At 36.7% G+C, this 21,135-nt stretch overlaps 2 protein-coding genes across 3 annotated transcripts; one reads left to right on the plus strand and one right to left on the minus strand.

Moving 5' to 3' along the window:
* Positions 1-1,842: 1,842 nt before the first annotated feature.
* On the plus strand, positions 1,843-16,006 carry LOC120770311 (maternal effect protein staufen). Of its 2 annotated transcripts, none has more exons than XM_040097682.1 (9): positions 1,843-2,204; positions 2,304-2,474; positions 4,812-5,164; positions 9,086-10,056; positions 10,132-10,319; positions 10,383-11,871; positions 11,931-12,221; positions 12,290-12,633; positions 12,726-16,006. In XM_040097682.1, the coding sequence occupies exons 3-9, from the start codon at positions 4,887-4,889 to the stop codon at positions 12,906-12,908; spliced, it is 3,744 nt and encodes a 1,247-aa protein (XP_039953616.1). In that variant the 5' UTR covers positions 1,843-2,204; positions 2,304-2,474; positions 4,812-4,886; the 3' UTR covers positions 12,909-16,006. The 2 variants fall into 2 exon arrangements, with proteins under 2 accessions (XP_039953616.1, XP_039953617.1); XM_040097683.1 differs by having other exon boundaries at positions 2,308-2,474.
* Positions 16,007-17,930: 1,924 nt separating this feature from the next.
* On the minus strand, positions 17,931-20,378 carry LOC120771691 (transcription factor AP-1). The gene is made up of 3 exons (XM_040099825.1): positions 19,342-20,378; positions 18,911-19,103; positions 17,931-18,852 (listed from the first exon to the last, which is right to left on the minus strand). The coding sequence occupies exons 1-3, from the start codon at positions 19,702-19,704 to the stop codon at positions 18,515-18,517; spliced, it is 894 nt and encodes a 297-aa protein (XP_039955759.1). The 5' UTR covers positions 19,705-20,378; the 3' UTR covers positions 17,931-18,514.
* Positions 20,379-21,135: the final 757 nt, after the last annotated feature.

Consider the following 21,135-nt stretch of genomic DNA (forward strand, 5'->3'; position numbering starts at 1 on the left):
ATTGAAAATTAAAAAAGTAAAATTTTAGTCCTAAATATTGGAATAAAAAGTAAAAAAAATTGTTAGTTTTCTTAATTAAAAAACAAAATTATTTTATTATTTGTTACATTTTTATATTAAAAATATTTTTTTTTAATTTAAATTTGGATTTTGGGATCAAAAATTTAAAGTTTTATATTTTATTTTCTTTTATTTATTTTTTACTGATAAAATTCTTTTACAAATTAATTTTCAAAAAATTAAATTTAACCCGTTAACTGCACAATTCATGCTTCAATTAAATTTTTTTAAATGCGCATCTCATATAGTACTTGACTTAATGCAGCCACCAATGCACCGTTGCACGGCCACTCTCCTTACTATTTGTTGTTATTATTGCTCTCCCTTCATTTGGTGCTGCCTCAGGCGCCGTTACTCCCAACAGCGCCAATGTCAGGCCGGCATGCTGATTAATTTATTGTCGCTGTTAATCCGCGATATTATGAAATTGTTTATATTTTTATTGTTATTGCGCATTTTTAGTTATTTGCATATGTTGCCCACCCATTTTATTGCTTAACTGTCGGTAATATCTAATTTATTTTTGTTTATTTTTTTTTCAGCGCGGAGGGAATCGAGAGAATGCAAAAGAAATGTGCAAATGAATGTATTTATGTTAACATTTCGCTTCTTTCGCGCGGATTTCGGCAAAAACGCACCTTTCGGTGGTGGTGGCTGTGGTAATACCGGTGTCGCTGGCTGAGTTGGTTAGTGTCAGCTGGATTATGTAACCTATCGTATACATACATACATACATATGTACATATGCAATGCTGAACCCATCCGATTGTGACCGGAATCTCGTTTTGTATGTAAATTGTTGGAAAAAAGTCATGTGATTTGAAACTTGTGAAATTATAACTTTTGATTACTTTCAGTGGAGGAAACGATTGTGTGTGAAGAATAGTGGTTGTAACGGTAATCCGCTATTGATGAACAATTAAAGCAATAATGAAGCGGTGAATGGGTGGGTATGTGAATCAATCAAATTTTCGTGGGCAAATGATGAATTGGCTTTAGTTTAACATTGCGATTTCATTACATACGCACATATGTACATACATATATACATGTGCATTGGTATTGGTGAGTATATGAATGAAGGTTGGTTTTGTCTTTTTTTGCGAATGCGAGGAAGATGTCAAATGTGGTTTCAATCAAAAGATGCAAAAAAAATGTAATTTTATTTCTCGTATATACGGAAAGTATATGTGCATATGTATATGTATGAATATTTATGCATGTTATTCCCAGCGTTGCGTCTAAATATATTGAATTTTACAAAAAAACTTTTCTTCCAAAAAAATCTGCTTTTTTGTTGGAATGGATAAACAAGATAACCTCGCGAAATTCAACACTGATAATTGTCCAAGCCGGCGTTACAATATCTCAACAAATTTTTCAGATCGGACCAATACTGCATTAAAGTGCCGTACAACTGAGCGATCAAATTTCAGAAAATTTTCAATTTTAGCCTCTTAAGCCATCAGAAATGCATCTGCGAAGGGTATTATTACTTGGGTGCAGCGTAATTTTATAATATTAAATAAGAATTCCGCCAATTTGCTATGTTTATGCCACTTCATTCATAAGCACATGCATATGTACATATATAGCAATGTATGTTTTCGACCAATTCGAAATAACTAGCAGCGCCATCTGATGTACCAATTGCCATTTTGCGCCCTCTATCCACGCAAATTCAAATAGCTGAAAACCAAGCATATTAAAATCACCAAATGCAACCATGTTCTCTGCTCTTCTTGTTCTTGTTTTCTGCATTCTGCATTTATTATTCTTCGAGTTCCATCGCAGCCGCACAAAATATGGCCGCACGTTAATTACAATTTAAGTAAATTGCGATAATATAAGCAAATCAATAAGATTACTAATAGAAAACAGCTTAGTGGAAGTTGTGTGTACAAAATAATAATAGAGTTCAACAATTAAATTTAAGTATAATTAGTTCATAATTGAAAACGGTGAAGTGAAAAGTCTGGTCGGCACAGCAAAGAGAATTGTGAAAAGTTCATCATAGAAACAAAAAAAACAAGAACTGAAAATCCAAGGTAAAAGAAGGGCGAAATTCAGTTCACATAAAAAGAAAGTGCAAATTCGTAATCAATAAAAGAGCAAAATCAATTGGAAAATATGCAGTGAAGTAGGTGAGGTGTAAATTTGTAAAACAAAAAGTATCGAAAGAAAAAAAAAACGAGTGAGAATAATCGTTTTGTTGGCTTTTTCCATACAACGTCACCGAAAAGCTAGTAAAGGAAAAAATTGCCGTCCGACTGCAGAAGCAACAACTATCTTGGCGGGCTACGATTAAAAGCGGCAGCAGGATTGCGAAAGACCGACGTCTTCTCTGCTGAGTAAATAATACTGTAACGACGGCAACAATTTTGCCTATCATAGCGTGCCAGCAGTACCAGCTGGTAAGTTGTGCCTACATATGTACCTACGTTCGTCTATGCATACCTATTTGATTATAAGCTTCCCAGCTTAAATTGGCTGCTTCACGTTGTTGTATAGTGTATTGCTTTAGAAACGATGACGCAGGCAAAGTAGTCAGCTGTCTTCTAGTCTTGATGTGTATAGAGAATGGGTTAGGGATCTGGTAAATAACTGTTATTTAGCTTTGAAATGTACTAAAAATAAAATTAAATTCTTCTATACCTTTCTTTATTATTTAATATTCTTTGAAAATATTTGTGAGCCTGCTACCATTATTAGAGTTTTTTTAAATTAAGAAGTAATAAGTGCATTCTTCCCCTCTATTTCCATTGAGGTTAGACGGCTAATCACACAACCCCATAATTTATTAAATAATTTCAAATAGTTTTTATCGCCAATTTATGTCACAAGAAACGGGTCTACAACCGTTACAGTTGTTTTTCAATGTCAAGAGACTACTTCAATTTGGATTTCTTCGGCCATACTACTAAAATCTTCAAGTTATAGAATTGTGTTATGTATTAAATGATGTCTTCAGCTCTCTTGTCGGGGTCTTGATCATGTTTCCTTATTTTGGAGACAATTGCAATAAATGGAGGTTTGTAAACTGCATCTAATTTTCGGAAAATCAACGCCCAAATTTAGGTTTACTTTTTATAACCGGGACAGACTTTACCCAGTTTGATACGTAGTTTTAACACCTGCACGAAAACATCGGATATCTATCTATCTATCATTGTGACGAGCTAAGTCGATCTAGCAATGTTTGTCTGTCTGTATATCCGCAAACCCGTTGATTGTTCAGTATAAAATTATTATATGGAGCATTTTTTTATTTGACAAGATAGCTTCACTAAATTCAATGGTATAATTGCCCAAAATATTCTTCAGATCCGGCCACGGCCATATAACTAACCGATCAATGATCCTTTCTTTACTATAAGAAATGACAGTGTGAAGGGTATAATAGCTTCGCCGTAACCGCTGTTAACGTTTATACTGTTCTGTGTTAAGCGAGTAATTTTCCGTAATTATTTCTAATAAATATGCACTATTTTACGTGTACATAAATAAGTAGATCTAAGTTTAATGACCTTTCCGCACTGATCATCAGGTGTATTACATTTGGGTTAAACATTTTGTTTATAATATTTTAAATGTTTGTATACTTTAGTGATTATTTTCAAAGAATTGACGCAAAGCATTAACAACAAAACATTTCCAGATGACTTAATGCTCACAATTGTCAAATTATATTTCTTTATACTGCATTTGTTGTTTGCTTACTGCAGTCAGCCCTTCGACACGTACTCGTTAACCCGTTGGAATGCATGAAGACCGGTGTTGATGAAAAGTGAAACTGCAGCTGCAACTTTATCCAATTATAAATCTTACAAGTAGAAGAATAAACAGCAAGAAATAAGAAATGCAGCTCCATTATTTAATGTTTCACATATTCGCTGGATAAAATGCAGTTGTATTTTCTCTTTGGGGTAGTTTTCGTACTTGTTTGTTCTTATTGCTCTCTAAAAGCTGCAGGATAGGAGCGTCTAACAGTTTGCTTTAGGTAACTTGGTAGAGGTGATTTGGCAAAAACAATAAACACAAGTTGTATACATCATATCGGTACAATAGCAAACATTTTGCATAAAAATTTTGAAACAATGTATGTGTTGAAAGCTGAAATTGCCCATTAACAATGAGCAATTTTGCAATTTTTGCATACGACCGCTCTTCTACCCTAAGTACAAATGCAAATAGATTGTATAAGAATGAATATAATTTTATCAATATGAATGCGTTGGCTTGCATTTAGTACATTTTTATACCCTGAACAGGCTATGAAGTTTGTAGAAGGAAACATTGGAGACCCTATAGATAATCAGCATGATGAGCGGAGCGGAGCCATGTCCGTCGGTCTGTATTTACGCGAACTAATCTCACAGGTTACGAGATATCGGTATGCATTTTTGCATAAGCTGTTAATTTGACGAGAATTCTTGAATGGATTTTTTACGAGATAACTTCACCAAATTAGGCGTGAATTATTGTCCAAGGCAACGATGTAATCTCCGAAGAAATTGTTCTTATTGAATTACCATAGCATACATATTTGTTTGTAGCTGCCACACCAATTTAACAAACATAATCAAGTTATGATATGGGATCTTTTGTATATGTAAAGGGTATTATAGTTTTAGTGCAACTGAAGTTTACGTGTTTTCTTGTTTTCATAATTAAGTTTGCTTAACTTAAATTGCTGTGCTATTTATGTACCTCTTTAAATCGCAAACCTACTTTCTTTCTTAAATTTTCAGTTATTCATTAACTTCGGAGGTATACGAATATAAAGTGTTATTTGACGCAGTTGCACATATCTACAAAACAGCAATATGCAGCATCATGCACATGTGGCACGTACAGCACCTCCCCACTTGCGTGCCCATCACATGGCTGTGCCACCGCCGCATACCCAATCACAGCCTCATATACCGCAAATGAATTTGGCACATGTGCCACCGCCGCAACCAACCGGACAACAGCAACAACAGACGAGTCAGCAAAAGCAGTCACATCTTAGTAATGGTCCTGCAACTGCTGGTACTGCTGCAGTGATCTCAGGCTCGTCCATTGCGGTGGCGTCACATGTTCGCGATCATCATACAGCACGGTAAGCCACAACTTGGAAATTGATATAGTTTTAACAGCAGTAGTTTTATTCAGGAGTATTTCTAACGGTGATTTTTATGTAAATGTCTTCATATGTCAGTTGAAAGTGTATGCACGCATTTGCTTGGGATGATTCCTTTGAACTTTTTTCTATTTTCTCAACTCATAAATTATAATTTCTACTTTTTTCTTATCCTTTTGATGTCTTATGCTGTTTTTTACTGTCGTTCTATGCAACCAAGTGTAGTCACCTTTGCATATGTATGTGTGTGTGTGTGCACGTCGCTGTCTATGTATATGACTACCTTGTCATATGATGGGTTGGCAAGTCTGCTTAGCTGCTTTGATTCGCAGCATGACTTCCGTTCAGGCGTAACGAGTTCTCTTGCTCTTCCACCCTGTCTCCTGGAAGTGTGCTTATACATGTATATATTGTATGTGTATTTATGCATATATCTTCCATACGTCTGTCACTTACCGTACCATTACCATTTTCCCACTTCACGTTGAAGTAGTGGAGGCATTTGCAGTTAGTTGTTAGTACTTCGAAACAACAACACTTACCTTTGTCACAGCTAATATTTCTCTTGCGCGTATGTTCTTTCTTGTTTTGCCATCTAAGAATTGCGCCTGAAACACACATGTGTACAAACGGACAAACATACTAACATACATTCATTTAATTTTTCACCGCCTTTGAAGACATTTATTTCGTGCCACTATTCGATTAAAAAAAAAAACAGAAAAAAGGTTCGTCTTTGTTTCGCTTGAGAGTAACGTGTGAAAATTAAATTTTTTTCGTTATTATTCTGCATAAATTATATACATATTTACACCTAGACGGAACTAAAGTTGGTACTGATCCAACGACTCAATAGATGTTGAAGCATACAAGTTTGCCAATAAAGTAATTATAGGTTATTTATTTTAGCGCTTAATTATGACTAGGACAGGGTATACGATCGTTTATCATATTAACGTTTGCCTAGGAAACAGAGTGTCACCGATACTATAAAAAATATTCATATATTCATATATTCATATATAACTGTTAACAGTGACGAGCTGAGCCGATTTAGTCATATCCGTCTGTTTGTCTGTATATAGGAGAAATAAGTTTTGAGATATCGTTCAGAAATTGTGCACATGCCATTTTCTCTCCACGAAGTTGCTCATTTAGCGGAATCGCCCATTTCGTATAACTATAGGATATAGCTGTCATACAAACTACCGATCAACATCAACTTCTTGTATTCAAAACTTGCTTATTTGACAAAATATTTTCATTCATTGGTACGGACTATTATCCAAGACAACGGTGCAATCCCCGAAGAAATTGCTCAGATCGGATCACTATAGCATATAAATGCCATTTAAACTGACCAAAGTCAAGATAAATTTCTAAGTGCTAAATTCCAGAAGTCTCGAAGCAAAATTCGGGATTTTTCTTACATTCACATCTATAGGTTTCGGAATTCACGTTTAAAGAGACTGCGGAATGTATCTACATACATATGTATATAACAACTAAATAATCCCATTACACATTATATGCAGATATGTTTGGAGTTTTTTATTTGGTAAATGCTTCTTTGGACTGTAAAATTTGTCAACAATGCGCAAATGCAATTAGAAATGGAGAACAGTAACGAAAAAGGGATTATAAAATTTAGGCTCGTCCTCACACTCACTGAGCGCACTCACTTTTGAACACTAATTGAATTTGTCACATTTGAAAGTATTTATGCCGCAGCGTCAATGACGTTGACAATGCCACTCCGCCGGTGCCGCTGCTGATGCTGATGCTGATGATAATGACGAATATGAAACGAAACGCGTTGCTGATTATGGTGATGGCGTTGACCTATTAAAGCACTGCAGCCAAACCGTAATTGCCAAATTCACCAAAACAAAGCTATAAAAGAAGTGCGAATGAAAAAAATTGCAAACCCCCGAAAAAAGTGCGATCTTCAGGAGGAGGGGATAGCGGATACGGCGATTGAAGTGGTAGAGTGGTGACCACGGCTAACAATCGAAACAAAACGCCCGTTGTCAGTATTTAAGCGAATTAGAAAATGTGCCTGCTTTTGTGCATGCAACAACAGTGACAGCCGTGCTGCACCAGCGGCAGTGTCAAGGAGTGCCAACAGCCCTGTCTTATATGCTGAGCAAGAGTTGACTATAATTTTTTATACCCTAAACAAAGTTTATTAAATATTAAATGATGAGCGTGACGAGCTGAGTCTCTCTGTCTGTATATATGACAACTAGTTTCTCGGTTTCTGAGATATCGTTTTGAAATTTTGCTCACGTCCTTTTCTCTTCAAGGAGCTGCTCATTTATCGTAACTGCCGATATCGGAGCACAATAGCATCAAATTGCTATTTAAACTTAACCATTAAAATCAAGTTTGTATATAGAAAACTTTTATATTTGGCAATATATCCTCAAGGAATTTGGCATGGATTACTGTCCAAAGCAACGGTACAATCTTAGAACAAATGGTTCTGATCGGATCGCTGTAGCATATATCTGCCATACAAACTGAGTGACATTTTTACTTGTGAAGGGTATAATAGCTTCGGTGCAACTGAACTGAACTGATTCTTTTCTTCTTTTTGGGTTTTGATAGTATTGTCGCTTGTTATGCTTCATTGCTTCAGCATATGTACATATGTATATACTTCGACATTGAACTACACGATGCCACTTCTGGCATTATTTATTAGCATAACCATGCATCTCAACTCCGTCTCCAAAGCTGAAATGAAAAGTTTCGAAACAAATCGATAAAGTTGAAATTGATTTATTTGAGCTGCGCCAAAATCAAGCATAAGTTGCCGCTCGTCACTTTATTGCTTTGCAATTTTCCGTCCGCAATAAAAGCAACCAAACCTGAGTCAATACCATTGCAGTATTCGGATCAAAGTGTACTTGTGCTTTTAGGCTTATGTGTTTTGTGTTTGATGACGTTCGCCTTTGTGTTTGTCACAATCCTTTTCGTGCTCTGTGCCATACCCAACACACGCATACACACAAACCAGAATGTCTTGACAATGAAAGGATACTGTATTTGAAAAAAGCATGGACTACCCTAACGAGCGCTTAAAAAATGTGAAAACAACAACGAGCATTGCAACGTCCGTCTGCCGTCAGTGACAACAATGGGAGGGGTCAATTTTTTACCTTTATTCGTTGCCATTCGCTTACGTGGGTCTATTTGCACAAATATTTCCGCGCGTTTGCTCTTGCTCACAGTTATTTCCTTCTCATGTATTCACTGTGGCCGCGGATGCACTGTCGGCAAGACGACAGCCAACAGTTGAGATCATTTGCCCAGCACAGCAAAACGCATGGTGCAGTCTATATTATTTTGCTTACGATATTATTTTCAGTATATCTTTAAATCGCGTTTGGCTCTTCACGTTTCTGGTGTATTTCGCAATTTTTCGACACTTTTCTGACACTTTTGCCAATGTGCATTGTTTGATTGTCAAATTTTTATTATTCCGCCAAGATTGTTTTGCGGTTTGTCAAATGTTAAATATGAAGTATTCATATTTTGAGAGCTATGGTTTGTGCCACCTTTGTTAATATTTATTAAGAAAAGTGTGTTTGTGTGTTTTTTTTTATAACTATGTGTGTTTTATAGTGAAAATAGTTAATAAGTGAGGAAGAGGAGAATTGTGGTAACTCGAGACATCAACTTATGTGTGGAAATTTTTATGATTTGTGATTTTCGAGTATTCCAGAATAGAACAAGTATCCACTTGAGTGCGTTTTGTTAAATTTTTTTCAAGTTCAAGGTACATAATTGCAAAAAAGTTAATTTTAATTGAACAATGGCTGTTATGTTATAAAGTTAAAATTCCTAAATGATTCGTTGAAACCACACCATAAAAAAACATTCGTCCATTTCTAGTTTGAATCAGCAACCATTGCAACAACAACAACATCAGCATCCCTCATCTATGCACACCAGCACGCAGCTGCAAAAGCTGCGACAACAACATCAGCATATAAACAGCAACAATAATAATAGTACAAACAAGAACAACTATCATCATCATCAAGCACAGCAGCAATACAACAACAGCACCAGCAATACGCACGGCAATGTGTTGCCGGTACAAGCGGCAATACAACAACAATCGAAGCAAACCACACAGGTGCCACATCATACGTCGCGACATCACCAACAGCAGCAGCAGCATCAGTTGCATCATCAACAACAACCACAACAACAAGCAACACAACAGCTGCAACATAAGCATACAGTGGCTCCAATGCCACCACAGCAGTCACACGGGCACGTAAAGCACCAACAGCCGTTGCAACAAACACAACCACAACAACAACAAGCGGTGCAAACAACCACAAATCTGGTTCTTGCAAAGAATGTCATCAATACGCATGTGCCACCACCGTCGCTGCCACAGACACAACATCAGCAAAAACCACCACCTACGACTTTGAACTACTATACTGCCGGTAACACGCAAAGCAACAACAATAATGTGCATAAATCTAAGTACAACAACAATAATAGCGTTGTGTCGGTCAGTGGTGGCGCCGCCAGCGATGTTGGCAGCGGTGTGCCACCAAAAACCATATTGCAGAATCCAAATCGCGTGCTGAAAGCGCGCCTTCATGCCAGTTCGGCTGCAAATAATATTGACGTGAGTACTGTGAGACCGTCGGTGGGTATTGACGATACTAATAAAACTGCTAAGAACGTTGGCAACATTGTTAGCAGCAGCGGCAACAATGTTGTTAGCTCCACAGAGACACATCTAAGTGAGGTCGTTGCTAATAACGTGACCACAGCAGCTGCCGAAAGCACTACGAGACGTGAGAGTTTACAAATCGTACAAAGCACTAACCAAGTAGAGGGTAAGTGGCATAATTTATTGGATATATAATATATATAGTTCGTAGAAGTTTCATTTGCGATTTTTGAATTGACAGCTGCCTCCATCGAGTCTAATAAGGAGAATATGACTAGCGCAGCACAAACCACAAATTCCAGCATTGAAGTTAGCAGCAGCACGACAAACAACAACAACATATTGTCCAATGAAGACAACACAGTGGCGAAAAATTCGAAAGAAAAGACACCGATGTGCTTGGTCAACGAATTGGCGCGTTACAATAAAGTAAATACATTTCCTTATTATTGTTGTTATTTTAATCTTTTGCATGCTCTAATTCATTCACAGATCACACATCAATATCGCTTAACCAGCGAGAAGGGACCAGCGCATTGTAAGCGTTTCACGGTCACCCTGAAACTGGGTGAGGAGGAGTATTCAGCTGAGGGTTTCAAAATAAAGAAAGCCCAACACTTGGCAGCTGCTGAGGCTATCGAAAAGACTAAATACAAACATCCCGTGCCGAAAGTGATACGCCGCGGCGCGGATGGTGAGGGGAGTTCATCGCGTGCTAACATCACGCCTACAGTGGAGTTGAATGCGCTCGCTATGAAATTGGGTCAACAGACCTATTATCTGCTCGATCCACGACAAGTTGGACCGAGCGATGGCATGGGACCACCACCAGATGCTATGATGGCACCGCGTTTCAATGTGCCGCCGCCACCACATGCGCTGCCACCACACGCCATGGCCGGTGGTCATATGCTACCGCAGCACCCACCACCACATGTGCGTTTGATGGATCCGGCATATGTGCGCCGCAACGGCCCGTATGCCACAGCGCCACCACAACCTCAGATGCACGGACTTCCCGCTGCCGGCTCGGTTATGCGTCCACGTTATGGTGCGCCCGCACAACGTGCGTACATGCCCAAATATAACCAACAGCAACGTTACCCGTTAATGGCGCCACCACCTATGGCCGGTGGTCCACATAACGGTATGCTGCCGCCGCCTCCTTTGCCACACCCGCAGCACCCACACCATGGTGGCATGCCACATCGTTATGGCATGCCTGCTGCTTTGACCAGGGTGACACTAGTCGTGGGAAAGCAGAAATTCGTAGGGCTGGGCCGTACATTGCAGCAAGCCAAGCACGATGCCGCGGCGCGTGCCTTGCAAGTGCTCAAAGCGCAAGCCGCCACACAGCTTAATGAAGAGCTCAACAACAGTCTGGAGGAGAGCGACAACAAATCGCCGATCTCGCTGGTTTATGAGATTGGCATTCAACGCAGCCTAACGGTACACTTTAAGGTGCTGCGCGAAGAGGGTCCAGCGCACATGAAGAAATTCGTAACAGCTTGCGTAGTGGGCACCATAGTAACAGAAGGTGAGGGTAACGGTAAGAAGATATCAAAGAAACGCGCTGCGGAGAAGATGCTGGAGGAGCTGAGGAAACTACCACCATTAACGCCCACCAAGTCACCCATAAAGCGTATTAAAGTGAAAACGCCCAGCAAAGCAGCAGCCGGCGCGGACTCCGTTTCGGGCGGTGGTGGCAAATCGGGTGGCAGCATGGGTGAACGACGAAAACGTGGCAGTAGTTCGATCAAGGAGAAAAATGATGCTGATACCGAGACTGAGAACCCCATCACGCGACTAATACAGTTGCAACAAAATCGCAAGGAAAAAGAGCCGATTTTCGAGTTGATAGCGAAGAACGGCAATGAGAACTCGCGTAGACGCGAATTCATTATCGAGGTGACGGCACACGGCATGGTAGCACGTGGCACCGGCAACAGCAAAAAGCTGGCCAAACGCAATGCAGCACAAAGTAGGTTCCAATTAGTTACTTTGACTTAGCAATACATAACTAATAATACAAAATTACAGATTTGCTCTTGGCGATGGGAGAAAGAGACACCGCGGCTGCTGAACTGAAGTCCAACACACCGCTAGCTTACACACAATCAGTAGTTTGTGTAGAATCAGTAGTAACAGCGGGCGTCCAGGCCAGTAAAGAGCAAACCAATACAGTATTGCAGCCAAATGTTGAAGCAACTGCAGCGCCAGCAATCACCGCAACGCCAGCTGTTGCCGCTGAAGCGCACATTGATGTGCCACTTGTAACCACCACAGCTGGTCAAGTGCCAGGCATACTAATACTGCGTCACAACAAAAAACGTGAGTGAAAATATATATTTTATATGTTTGTGTTTGTGAACTCATTTGTGGGAGTAACCTTTTTGCAGATGCAACAAAGAAAAAAGAAAGCATGATTAGTACTACAGCACGTCTACCGGTGGTCGAGGAAATTGAAAACAAGCAGGAGGAATCGGTAATCCCTACAACGCAAACGGCACCTGCCGCGGTACAAAACAACGCAAGCAGCACTGACAATCAACCAACTGCTGCTGCAAATGCTAAACCCATTGTTGAAGCTACTGCCACACCGGCTGTGGCGGACTCGACAAGTACCGCTAGCAGCACCACTGGCAGTGCCGCGCCATCGAGCAGCAGCGCGTCGAAGCCGAAACCGGCAGGCGTGCACACGAAAGATCAGTTGCTATATCTGGCAAAATTGCTGGGTTTTGAGGTTAGTGCTGCTTTTTATACTTTTTTGTTTCTAGTATTATTTCCTAATAAATATTTGTTTTCTCCGTTTTTCGATAAACCCAAATCGTATAGGTGAACTTTTCCGATTTTCCCAAGGGAAATCACAGCGAATTCCTAACGATCGTGACGCTTTCTTCCAATCCACCGCAAATCTGTCACGGCATGGGCACTAGCGCTGAGGAATCTCAAAATGATGCGGCTAAAAATGCATTAAAACTGCTTAGTAAATTAGGCTTGAATAATGCGGCGAATTAAACAAAAAATTACAATACAAAAATTGTAATCTCGCAAAATATTATATTTTCTAAAGAAAATGAAATTCAAATTGAATTTGGCGCCACAAAATCTATATAAGATATGGAGTGTCGTTAAATGGACAACAAAAGTGAATATCAATATTATTTGAAAAAAAAACAACAACAAGTATTGCATAATAAATTAGTTACAACAAAAACGTTTGTAATGTTACATGGAGTAACAAAACTTACTTTACAAAGTCATTATATTAGAGAAAATTCAAAAGCTGAATAATATGTGCAAAAAAAGTCTTAACAAATTATACAAACACAAAATATGAACAATGCTGCTACATATACATATATTTCCTTCCTATTTTGTTAACATATACACACTCAAATGTATATTGGCATTGAGCTGCATTTGTTTAATTTATTTACTTTACCATAATTTTTGTTAACTTTATGCTTAGTCAAATTTGTTAGACGCTTAGTAGGCGAACACATTGTGTTTTCTGATAAAAAAAAATTATAAAAAATATTTCATATACAATTATGAAAGTTCAAAATTAGACAAAAGGCGGCAAAGTTATAGCTTGTTTCTATACTTATTGCTAACTGTAAAGCCTTTCAACTGCTATTTACGTGAGATTCTCGCTCACAATGCGATACAGCGCACCTTCTGGCAAAGGTGTTTAGCTGCTTACCAATTTACTGTTACTTTTTTTTGCTTTATAGCCGCATGTTAAAGTGAAAATGATTAGAATTTGTTTATATTGTAGTATTTTGTAAAAGCTATGCTTATGCTTAGCTTATATTATTTGTGTTCAGTAAAAAAAAAATGCAACAATATTTATTTATTAAGCTTTGTATGAAAATTATAAAATTTTGTTGCATTAAAGCATTGAATAAAAGCTAGCAAAAACACTTTTTGATTGTATATAAATTAAATTTTAAAATTTAAAGGCAAGTCATTGAAAAATCATATAAACATTTCGCAAATAACAAACGAGCCACAGCATTTTTGACATATGTATGATAAACACAAACAGTCGTGTCAAAATTGCGCAAAATCATCTGTTTTCGTGAGATATACGCGGTATTCTGTGGTGTTGCATGAAATTCATTTGGATGTGAGCAAAAGCGCAGCTTAAATTTGATTGCTGAACCACAAATGTTGTAGCGAAAGAGGGCAGCTTACTTGGAGATTAATGATAAACCACATTTTTGCATGCAATTTTGAGGTTAATCGCACATTTTTGCACGCAAGAATGCTGAAGGAAAGCAAAACAAAACAAGAAATTATAAATAATTATTAATTTTATTTGTAATTAATGTAGAAAGCAGCGTGGATTTAAAGGATAAAACAGAAAATTGCAAAAACGCAGAATGCAAAAACCAAAACAAAAAATAAACAAAAAACACGAATTGTAACATGTGGTCGTATTTTGATTGTGTATTAAAAATAAATATAAAAATTTGAAATTAATTGGGTTGTTGTTGCGGCCAATTGCGCAACAGTTGTTGGAAATGCACAACGTACACGCGTATACATATGTATACATGTGACAAGTGCTGGTAATTTGAAATTTTTAATTTATTTTTAGAGGAAATATGAAATTACAAATATAAAATATTTGGCAGCGACAAAAAATATGCAAGAAGCAAATTAATTACAATCAATGCAACAGCAACTTACCTTTGCAAAGGCAAAACTCGTACATTTGCTGCTTGTGTTGATTCTAAAACGAAAATTTAACAAAAAAAAATATTGTTTTTGAAAATAGTTATATAATAAAAATTAAAATATAACAAATGTGCTGCGCACAAGCGCACCCATTAAGTATTTAAATAAAAAAAATGTTTTCTTGGATGATGGAACTCGTCGTAATAATGAACAAAACTATAAAACTATTAAATTACTTAAGAAATAAATAAAGCGCTGCTGCACTTTAGTCGTAAATTTAATTTATAAACTGCTTATAGGCGTAACAACACACACTAACTATTAATATACATACATAAAATATCACATGAAAAATGAACAATAGCGTATTTGTAACCAGTTGATTGAAAAGGAAATTAAGGCGCTATAGGTTATTTATAAATTAAATGACACTGGCGGACCATTGAACACATGCTAAGTATAATCGGCCGCTTCTTGTACCCTTCACAGTTGCCAATTTTAATGAGGCGCACTCGAGTTTGTTGCGCCACGCACTTGAAACTGACGACTTGGAGGCGTGTACTTAGTTGTATTTTTACTGCATAATACATATTATTTATTTCTTCTTCAACCGCTTGGACAATTCATAATAAATGTCGCAGCTTTTTTATGACTAAAAGCAGGGTATATCACCTACTAAACGGTAAAATGCGAATTGGAAAGTGAGAAACGCTTAAAATTTTGTTTTCATATTTATTTAAAACTATTTTTTGCGAGTTAGAAGGTTCGAACTCGAATTGGAAAGTGCGAAACGTTTAGAATTTAATTTTCAAGTTTATAAAACTACTTTTTTGATATTTAGAATGCTCGAACTCGAATTGGGAAGTGAGAAACCTTTAAAATTTAACTTTCATATTTATTTGAAACTATTTTTTAAGAGTTAGAATGTTCGAACTCGAACTGGAAGTGCGAAACGTTTAGAATTTAATTTTCATATTTATTTAAAATTATTTTTTGCGAGTGAGAATGTTTAAAAACAATTTTTGTTAGCTATAATGTTTCAAATATCGTTTACGCTTACAAATTTGTCCACTAAAATACCGTTGCTTCCGCGCTCACCCTATTATGGGTTGTCCTGCGGTGGTTTTTTCTTTAGTCTTAAGTATTCTTTGTAAAAAATTTAGTTGTTTTCCCTACATTAAATAAAAACAATGCTTTCGTTATTTCAATAAATTCTTAATTGCATTTTTATGTTTCTTAAATTGTTTACCAAATTGACTTTACCTTCAAAAAATATGAAATAAATCGCTAAAAGTTTTTATATGCGTATTTTAATGGAAAAATTTAATATTTCAATGTGTTATGTGTTAAAAAGTTGTGCACAAATGCATCAAATAAATATATGGATTATGCTGTTTATTAAAAAAATGACAAAAATGCAATAAAAATATATTTATAAAAAGAAAATAATATTTTTGAAAAACAAAATAATAATTAAAAAAAAATAATAATAAGTGTTTGAAGAAAATGTAATAAGTTTTTGAAGAAAACTAAGTTAAAAAAATTGTCGATAAAAATAATAAATGAAAAGACATTTTTTTGGAAAAAAATTATGTATATTAAAAAAATTTATTTAAAACAAGTTGTGTAAAATCTCAAGAATATGAAACAAACTTACTATTTAAACAAGCTCCTAAGCAACTATTATTTAAAATAAAAAATATACATATGAGAAATAAAGGAAAACAACAGCAAACTTCTTAAAATACGAACGAAAATTGTAAACATATTTTTGAAAAATAATAATAAACTGCCCTTATATATGGTACTTGCATATTTATTTCATTGCATTGCGTAATATAGTTCAAATTTGTCGAAGGTGTAAGAAAGAAAGTGTTGATGTTATGTGGAAATCGTTTAATAAAATATGTTCAAATAAATATTTAATTTTAAAATCTTAGCTCTAGTTTAATGCGCTACTCAAAGTTAGGCTAGGGTCGCCAATTAAAATTAAAATCGATAAATATCACAAAAAAATATCAATATTTCCCTTTTTCATACAAAAAAAAAATCTTTATTTTCAATAATTAGCATAAAATTTATATTCTGGCTGTAGTTTAAGTAAACATTTCCAAAAGTAATTTCAATGCTTTAAATTTTCTCAAAAATTGTAAAAAGAACAGTTAGGTGAACTCGATGTAAGGAGTGTTGTTTTTACCAGCTTATAATTAGCATCCGACAATACCAGAAAAGTATTCCGTTCCTACGACAGCCGGAACGGGCGCGGATTTTTTATCCGGTCATGGACTGTCAACTCGGCAGAATTCTGTCTCTAAAACAACAACAACAGCCAGAAAAGTATTCATTCGGGAGTAATTAATTCCTAATTGTTCTGTAATTTTGAGAGGGGAGCACACTAATATCCAAATACACCGTTAGAATAGGAACCGGGCAGAATTGGTTTGCTACGAAGTTTGTAAAACCTAGATGGTCACATCGGAAGCCCTATAAAATATTTATATAAATGATCAGCGTGTCACGCGGGGACGATTGGTAGACAGTCGCCTGAATTTACATGAAGTTTTTAAGTTATCGGTCTGAAATTTTGCACATGTGCTTTTCTACTGTACAATATAGCTGCCATGCTAACTGATCGTTCAAAATTCAGCTCTTGTAGGGAAAACTTTTTTATTGGGCAGGATATCTTCACGAAATTTGGCATGTATCTAAACAATTTTTTCAGATCAGGCCACTACTGACCGATCAAAACAAGTTTTTATTGCTTTTGATTGTTAGAAATGCGCCTGTGAAGGGTATCAAAGCTTCTGTGTAACAGTTATTAACGTTGTTTTTTGTTTTTAAATATTTTTTTAAAATGTTCCTGTATTTAAAATCAATAACAGTTACCGTTTTTGTATAATTTTTTTCATTAATTTATTTTGCAAATATACATATATACATGTACTTTTTGTGCTTATTGCATTAAATATAATCTTTGTTAATATATAAATTTTTGGGGGAAACCTTACAACTAGAAGTTTTGTATAAATTTTAATTTATCATTAGTAAAGCTAGCACATAAATTATTGTAAAGCGAAAAAATATAAGTATGTCTTATAAACATATGCAAATTATCAAAATATTCCTTATCTTTACACCTACAAGTAGTTACTGAAAGCATAGCAAATTAGAAATTTATAAGGCAATTATTAGCGGAAAACGTCTACAAATACAAAATCACGTCTATGAATTTAAATCTTTCCGTTTGCTGAGGCAATTGTATGGCTTTTCGATAAAGGCACTTCGCTGCTAAAAGCATAAATACGTAAGCTACATTATTTACTGTTTTTAAAAGCACACATTTCGTTAGCTGTATTTATTGCTTATTGTTGCATATCATAATCCGTGATAATAACTAGAACAAGTGGCCGTTCGCCGTCGTTATCCATGGTGGCGTTGAAATCTTCTTGCATGTCTGCTGTCATTGTTTGTGTTGTTGCGCTCGCATCCAGCGCGAGTACGGCGGCATTGGTCGTTGTTTGTTGATTGTTATTTGGTAGCTCAGCATCGGCACTAATGCCACCAGTGGAGCACATCGAGTTGGTAGAATGCGTCGATGAGCAGTCACCGGTCAACGGTGGTGTCTCCATGAATAATTCAATGGGCATGTGCTGTTCAATCACATTAATTATGCTGTTATTGAGTTGTAGATCCGATAAATCTGTATTTGCCTCAGTTTCGTCTTGCTGCTGTTGTAGCGTGTTGCGAGTCACTTTTAAGTGGTTGTTATGTTGTTGTTGCTTGTCAGCATTTTTTATTTTCAAATCCAATATTTTCGTACGGTTATCACGTTCCAACATAAGACCACCACACCCTGATTTTGACTCGAATTCATGCAGTTGCGTTTCCGGTTTTTGCCTATGTTCTAATTTTCGCGCGCCCACAACGGTGTCCTCATGTTATTTGCTTGCCAACATTTGTTGCTCCGTTAACATGGAGATTGTGCAACCGGAGTTAAAGTGATCCATCACTTGTTCTTTCAGTTGCGCAACATGATCCTTCAATGTTTTCACCACGGCGCCAAGGTCTGAGTTCTCACCCTTGAGCATTTTTACTTTATCCTCCAGCTTGGAAATGCGTTCCAGTTTGCGTTTGCGGCACTTGGATGCGGCGACACGGTTGCGCTGCCGTTTGCGCTCTAACTTGATTTTCTCTTGCGTTTCCATGTCGATGGGGCTGAGCGCCGCTGGCGAGCCGGGGTTTTGTGGCTCATCTTTGATAGCGACGGGGAAGTTTTCTGTGGAGTAATAAAAGAAAGTTAATAATATGTTGGTAATAATAGTGGATTTACTTACCTAGATTAGTGTAGGTGAAGGAGCCGCCACTAACGCCCGTGCCCACTACGCTTGCCGTGGTTGTCGGCGCGGCCGTTACCACATTACTACTACTGCTGTTGGTTATCTGTGCGGCCTGCGACTTTTTGCTTTGATGTAAGTTACTTAACGCCTCCTCAAAGCCCTTCACATAGGCTTCCTGTTCCGAAGTAACCTGCAATAGTCACAAAAATTCTTAATTAATTTGCTGTATACGCCCTGAAATTCCAATAGCTGTTTGCAGTAAAGGAGATTTTTGTTCAGAGTCGGAGATATTTCCTCCGGGGCACAGAGTTCTCAGGTGGAAACCGGTGCTCTGAAACAACTGTTTGCACATTTTTGCTACAACAATACACTATAATGCTGTCCCATTCCCGATTTTCTCTCTAGAGTGTGGGTTGTTTGTTACTTACCGTACTCGTTTTGCTGGGAAATATCACACCCGGTTGCGGTGTCGGCATCACGTTGCTTAGTAGTATTTTCTCAATGTCCGGCGTATTTATGGTTTTCATGTTATCCAAATTGGGCGAATCAATGCTAAGCGGTGTGACCAAACGTTGTTTTTTTGCCGCCATTTTATTCAAATCCAATGAAATTGGTCGCTTATTCGTATTCACGCTGGTGTTATTGCTACTAGGAGCAGCGGCGTTTGGTGTTTGAAAAGTTAAATTGATATCGCTTGGTTCCGTTTTGGGTAAGATATTAACCGACGTTGCGCTGCTGTTAGCCGTCAGAGCTGTGTTGGTAGTTGTTGTTGCACTGATAGTGGTTTTCATAGTAAAATCCTTATATTGTGTGTGAATGTGGCCTATCCGCAATGTGATGACGTCACTCTAGTAAATTTTATTGTATGTGAGTGCGCGGCTATAGTGCCTTCAGCTGTTTTGCTTTTTGTCAACACGAAATATGTACAAGGCCTTGGAACTGTTGCTGCTGTCACTCGTAGCTACTGTGTTTGTGGTTTGCTTTTGTTTGAGCGGTATGCGCTGCGATTTTATCTTGGATGACTCACCAACACGACTAGTTTGCTATCGCTTTGCCTGCGACACCCCTCTCCTAAACAAATTGGAATGTTATCGTTTGAATGGGAGGGGTTAGACACTTGTTTTATTACGATTTATGTGTATATTTTAACAAAACCTAATTCCGGGCAACAATACGTTTTTTTAATATATGTATATTTGTTTTGCGTTATTATTTTATTATGTTTTTTTCTCGCTGTTTATCACAAAAGTTTCTTATGACGCAAAATCCCTTTAGCGCCTCAATATGCCACAAACACCAAATTGATTGCACTTTTTAACTAAATAAAATCACACAATTGCACTTTCCCTTATTCTAAACGTCTATTTGATTATTAAAAAACTGTTAAATAACTTTTAAAACAATTTTTTAAGGCCTCAAAGACCACACGTTTACTTTACCAATTCGTTTGATTATTTTTACGGAATATTCAGTGAATTCGCTGCAACACCAAATTTATACCAATTAGGGTTGCCTTGCGTTTTTTATAGACTTGCCTAAAAAGGTAGGGAAATTAAAGTAATTTTCTGTAGTATGTTATGATTAAGAAACGAATATTTTTATGTAAGCTGCTTTTAAAGCTTTCTATTTTTATAATAAAGCAATTTTCGACATTTTTAGTACAAGTGTTTGGAAAAAGTTTCAAACTATATTTTTTCCAATAAGTTCATAAAATGCAGCTCTGATTATCTCCACAAAAACAGTTTTTAAGCCCTAAAATGTCTCAATAACTTTATCACGACTGTGTCCGTTAATTTTAAAAGAGAGTTGTTCTTCAAAGGCCAGTTCAGAAGCCATTAAAAGTGGTAAAAAGTGAAAAAAGTCATAATAAAAAGGTTGAAACACATTGGAAAAGAAAGATGCAATAATAGCTATGGAAAAATTTGGTTTCTTGCAAAATTTCTTTAAATTGTTATGAAAAATAAAAACAAAAAATTTGCTAATTTTAATTTTCCTCGGACATTTTGAGCTTATGTGAAAGAGATGTAAATACAAGTCTTGTTATTAGCTACATTCTTGACACATAAATTTTTTCCACAGTAATCAAAGTTTTACCGGAAATCGAGAACAGTATTTTCAACCACTAAAAATTCAATCACCTTTCTCTCCTTCCTTTCCCGAACTAAAACCACATACGTACAGACATATGTACTTACATACATATCTTAAAAACACACAGTAAA

This window comes from Bactrocera tryoni, chromosome 3 (assembly GCF_016617805.1).
Source record: "Bactrocera tryoni isolate S06 chromosome 3, CSIRO_BtryS06_freeze2, whole genome shotgun sequence".
Taxonomy (NCBI): domain Eukaryota; kingdom Metazoa; phylum Arthropoda; class Insecta; order Diptera; family Tephritidae; genus Bactrocera; species Bactrocera tryoni.

Excerpts from the sequence above, each read along its gene's own strand:
- LOC120770311 (XM_040097682.1), top strand. The coding sequence starts at position 4,887 with ATGCAGCATCATGCACATGTGGCACGTACAGCACCTCCCCACTTGCGT. Across the intron at positions 10,320-10,382 it reads AATTGGCGCGTTACAATAAA|ATCACACATCAATATCGCTT; the intron begins GTAAATACATTT and ends ATTCATTCACAG. Across the intron at positions 12,634-12,725 it reads CAAAATTGCTGGGTTTTGAG|GTGAACTTTTCCGATTTTCC; the intron begins GTTAGTGCTGCT and ends CAAATCGTATAG.
- LOC120771691 (XM_040099825.1), bottom strand. The coding sequence starts at position 19,704 with ATGAAAACCACTATCAGTGCAACAACAACTACCAACACAGCTCTGACG. Across the intron at positions 19,104-19,341 it reads TTCCCAGCAAAACGAGTACG|GTTACTTCGGAACAGGAAGC; the intron begins GTAAGTAACAAA and ends TGACTATTGCAG. Across the intron at positions 18,853-18,910 it reads CTTCACCTACACTAATCTAG|AAAACTTCCCCGTCGCTATC; the intron begins GTAAGTAAATCC and ends ATTACTCCACAG.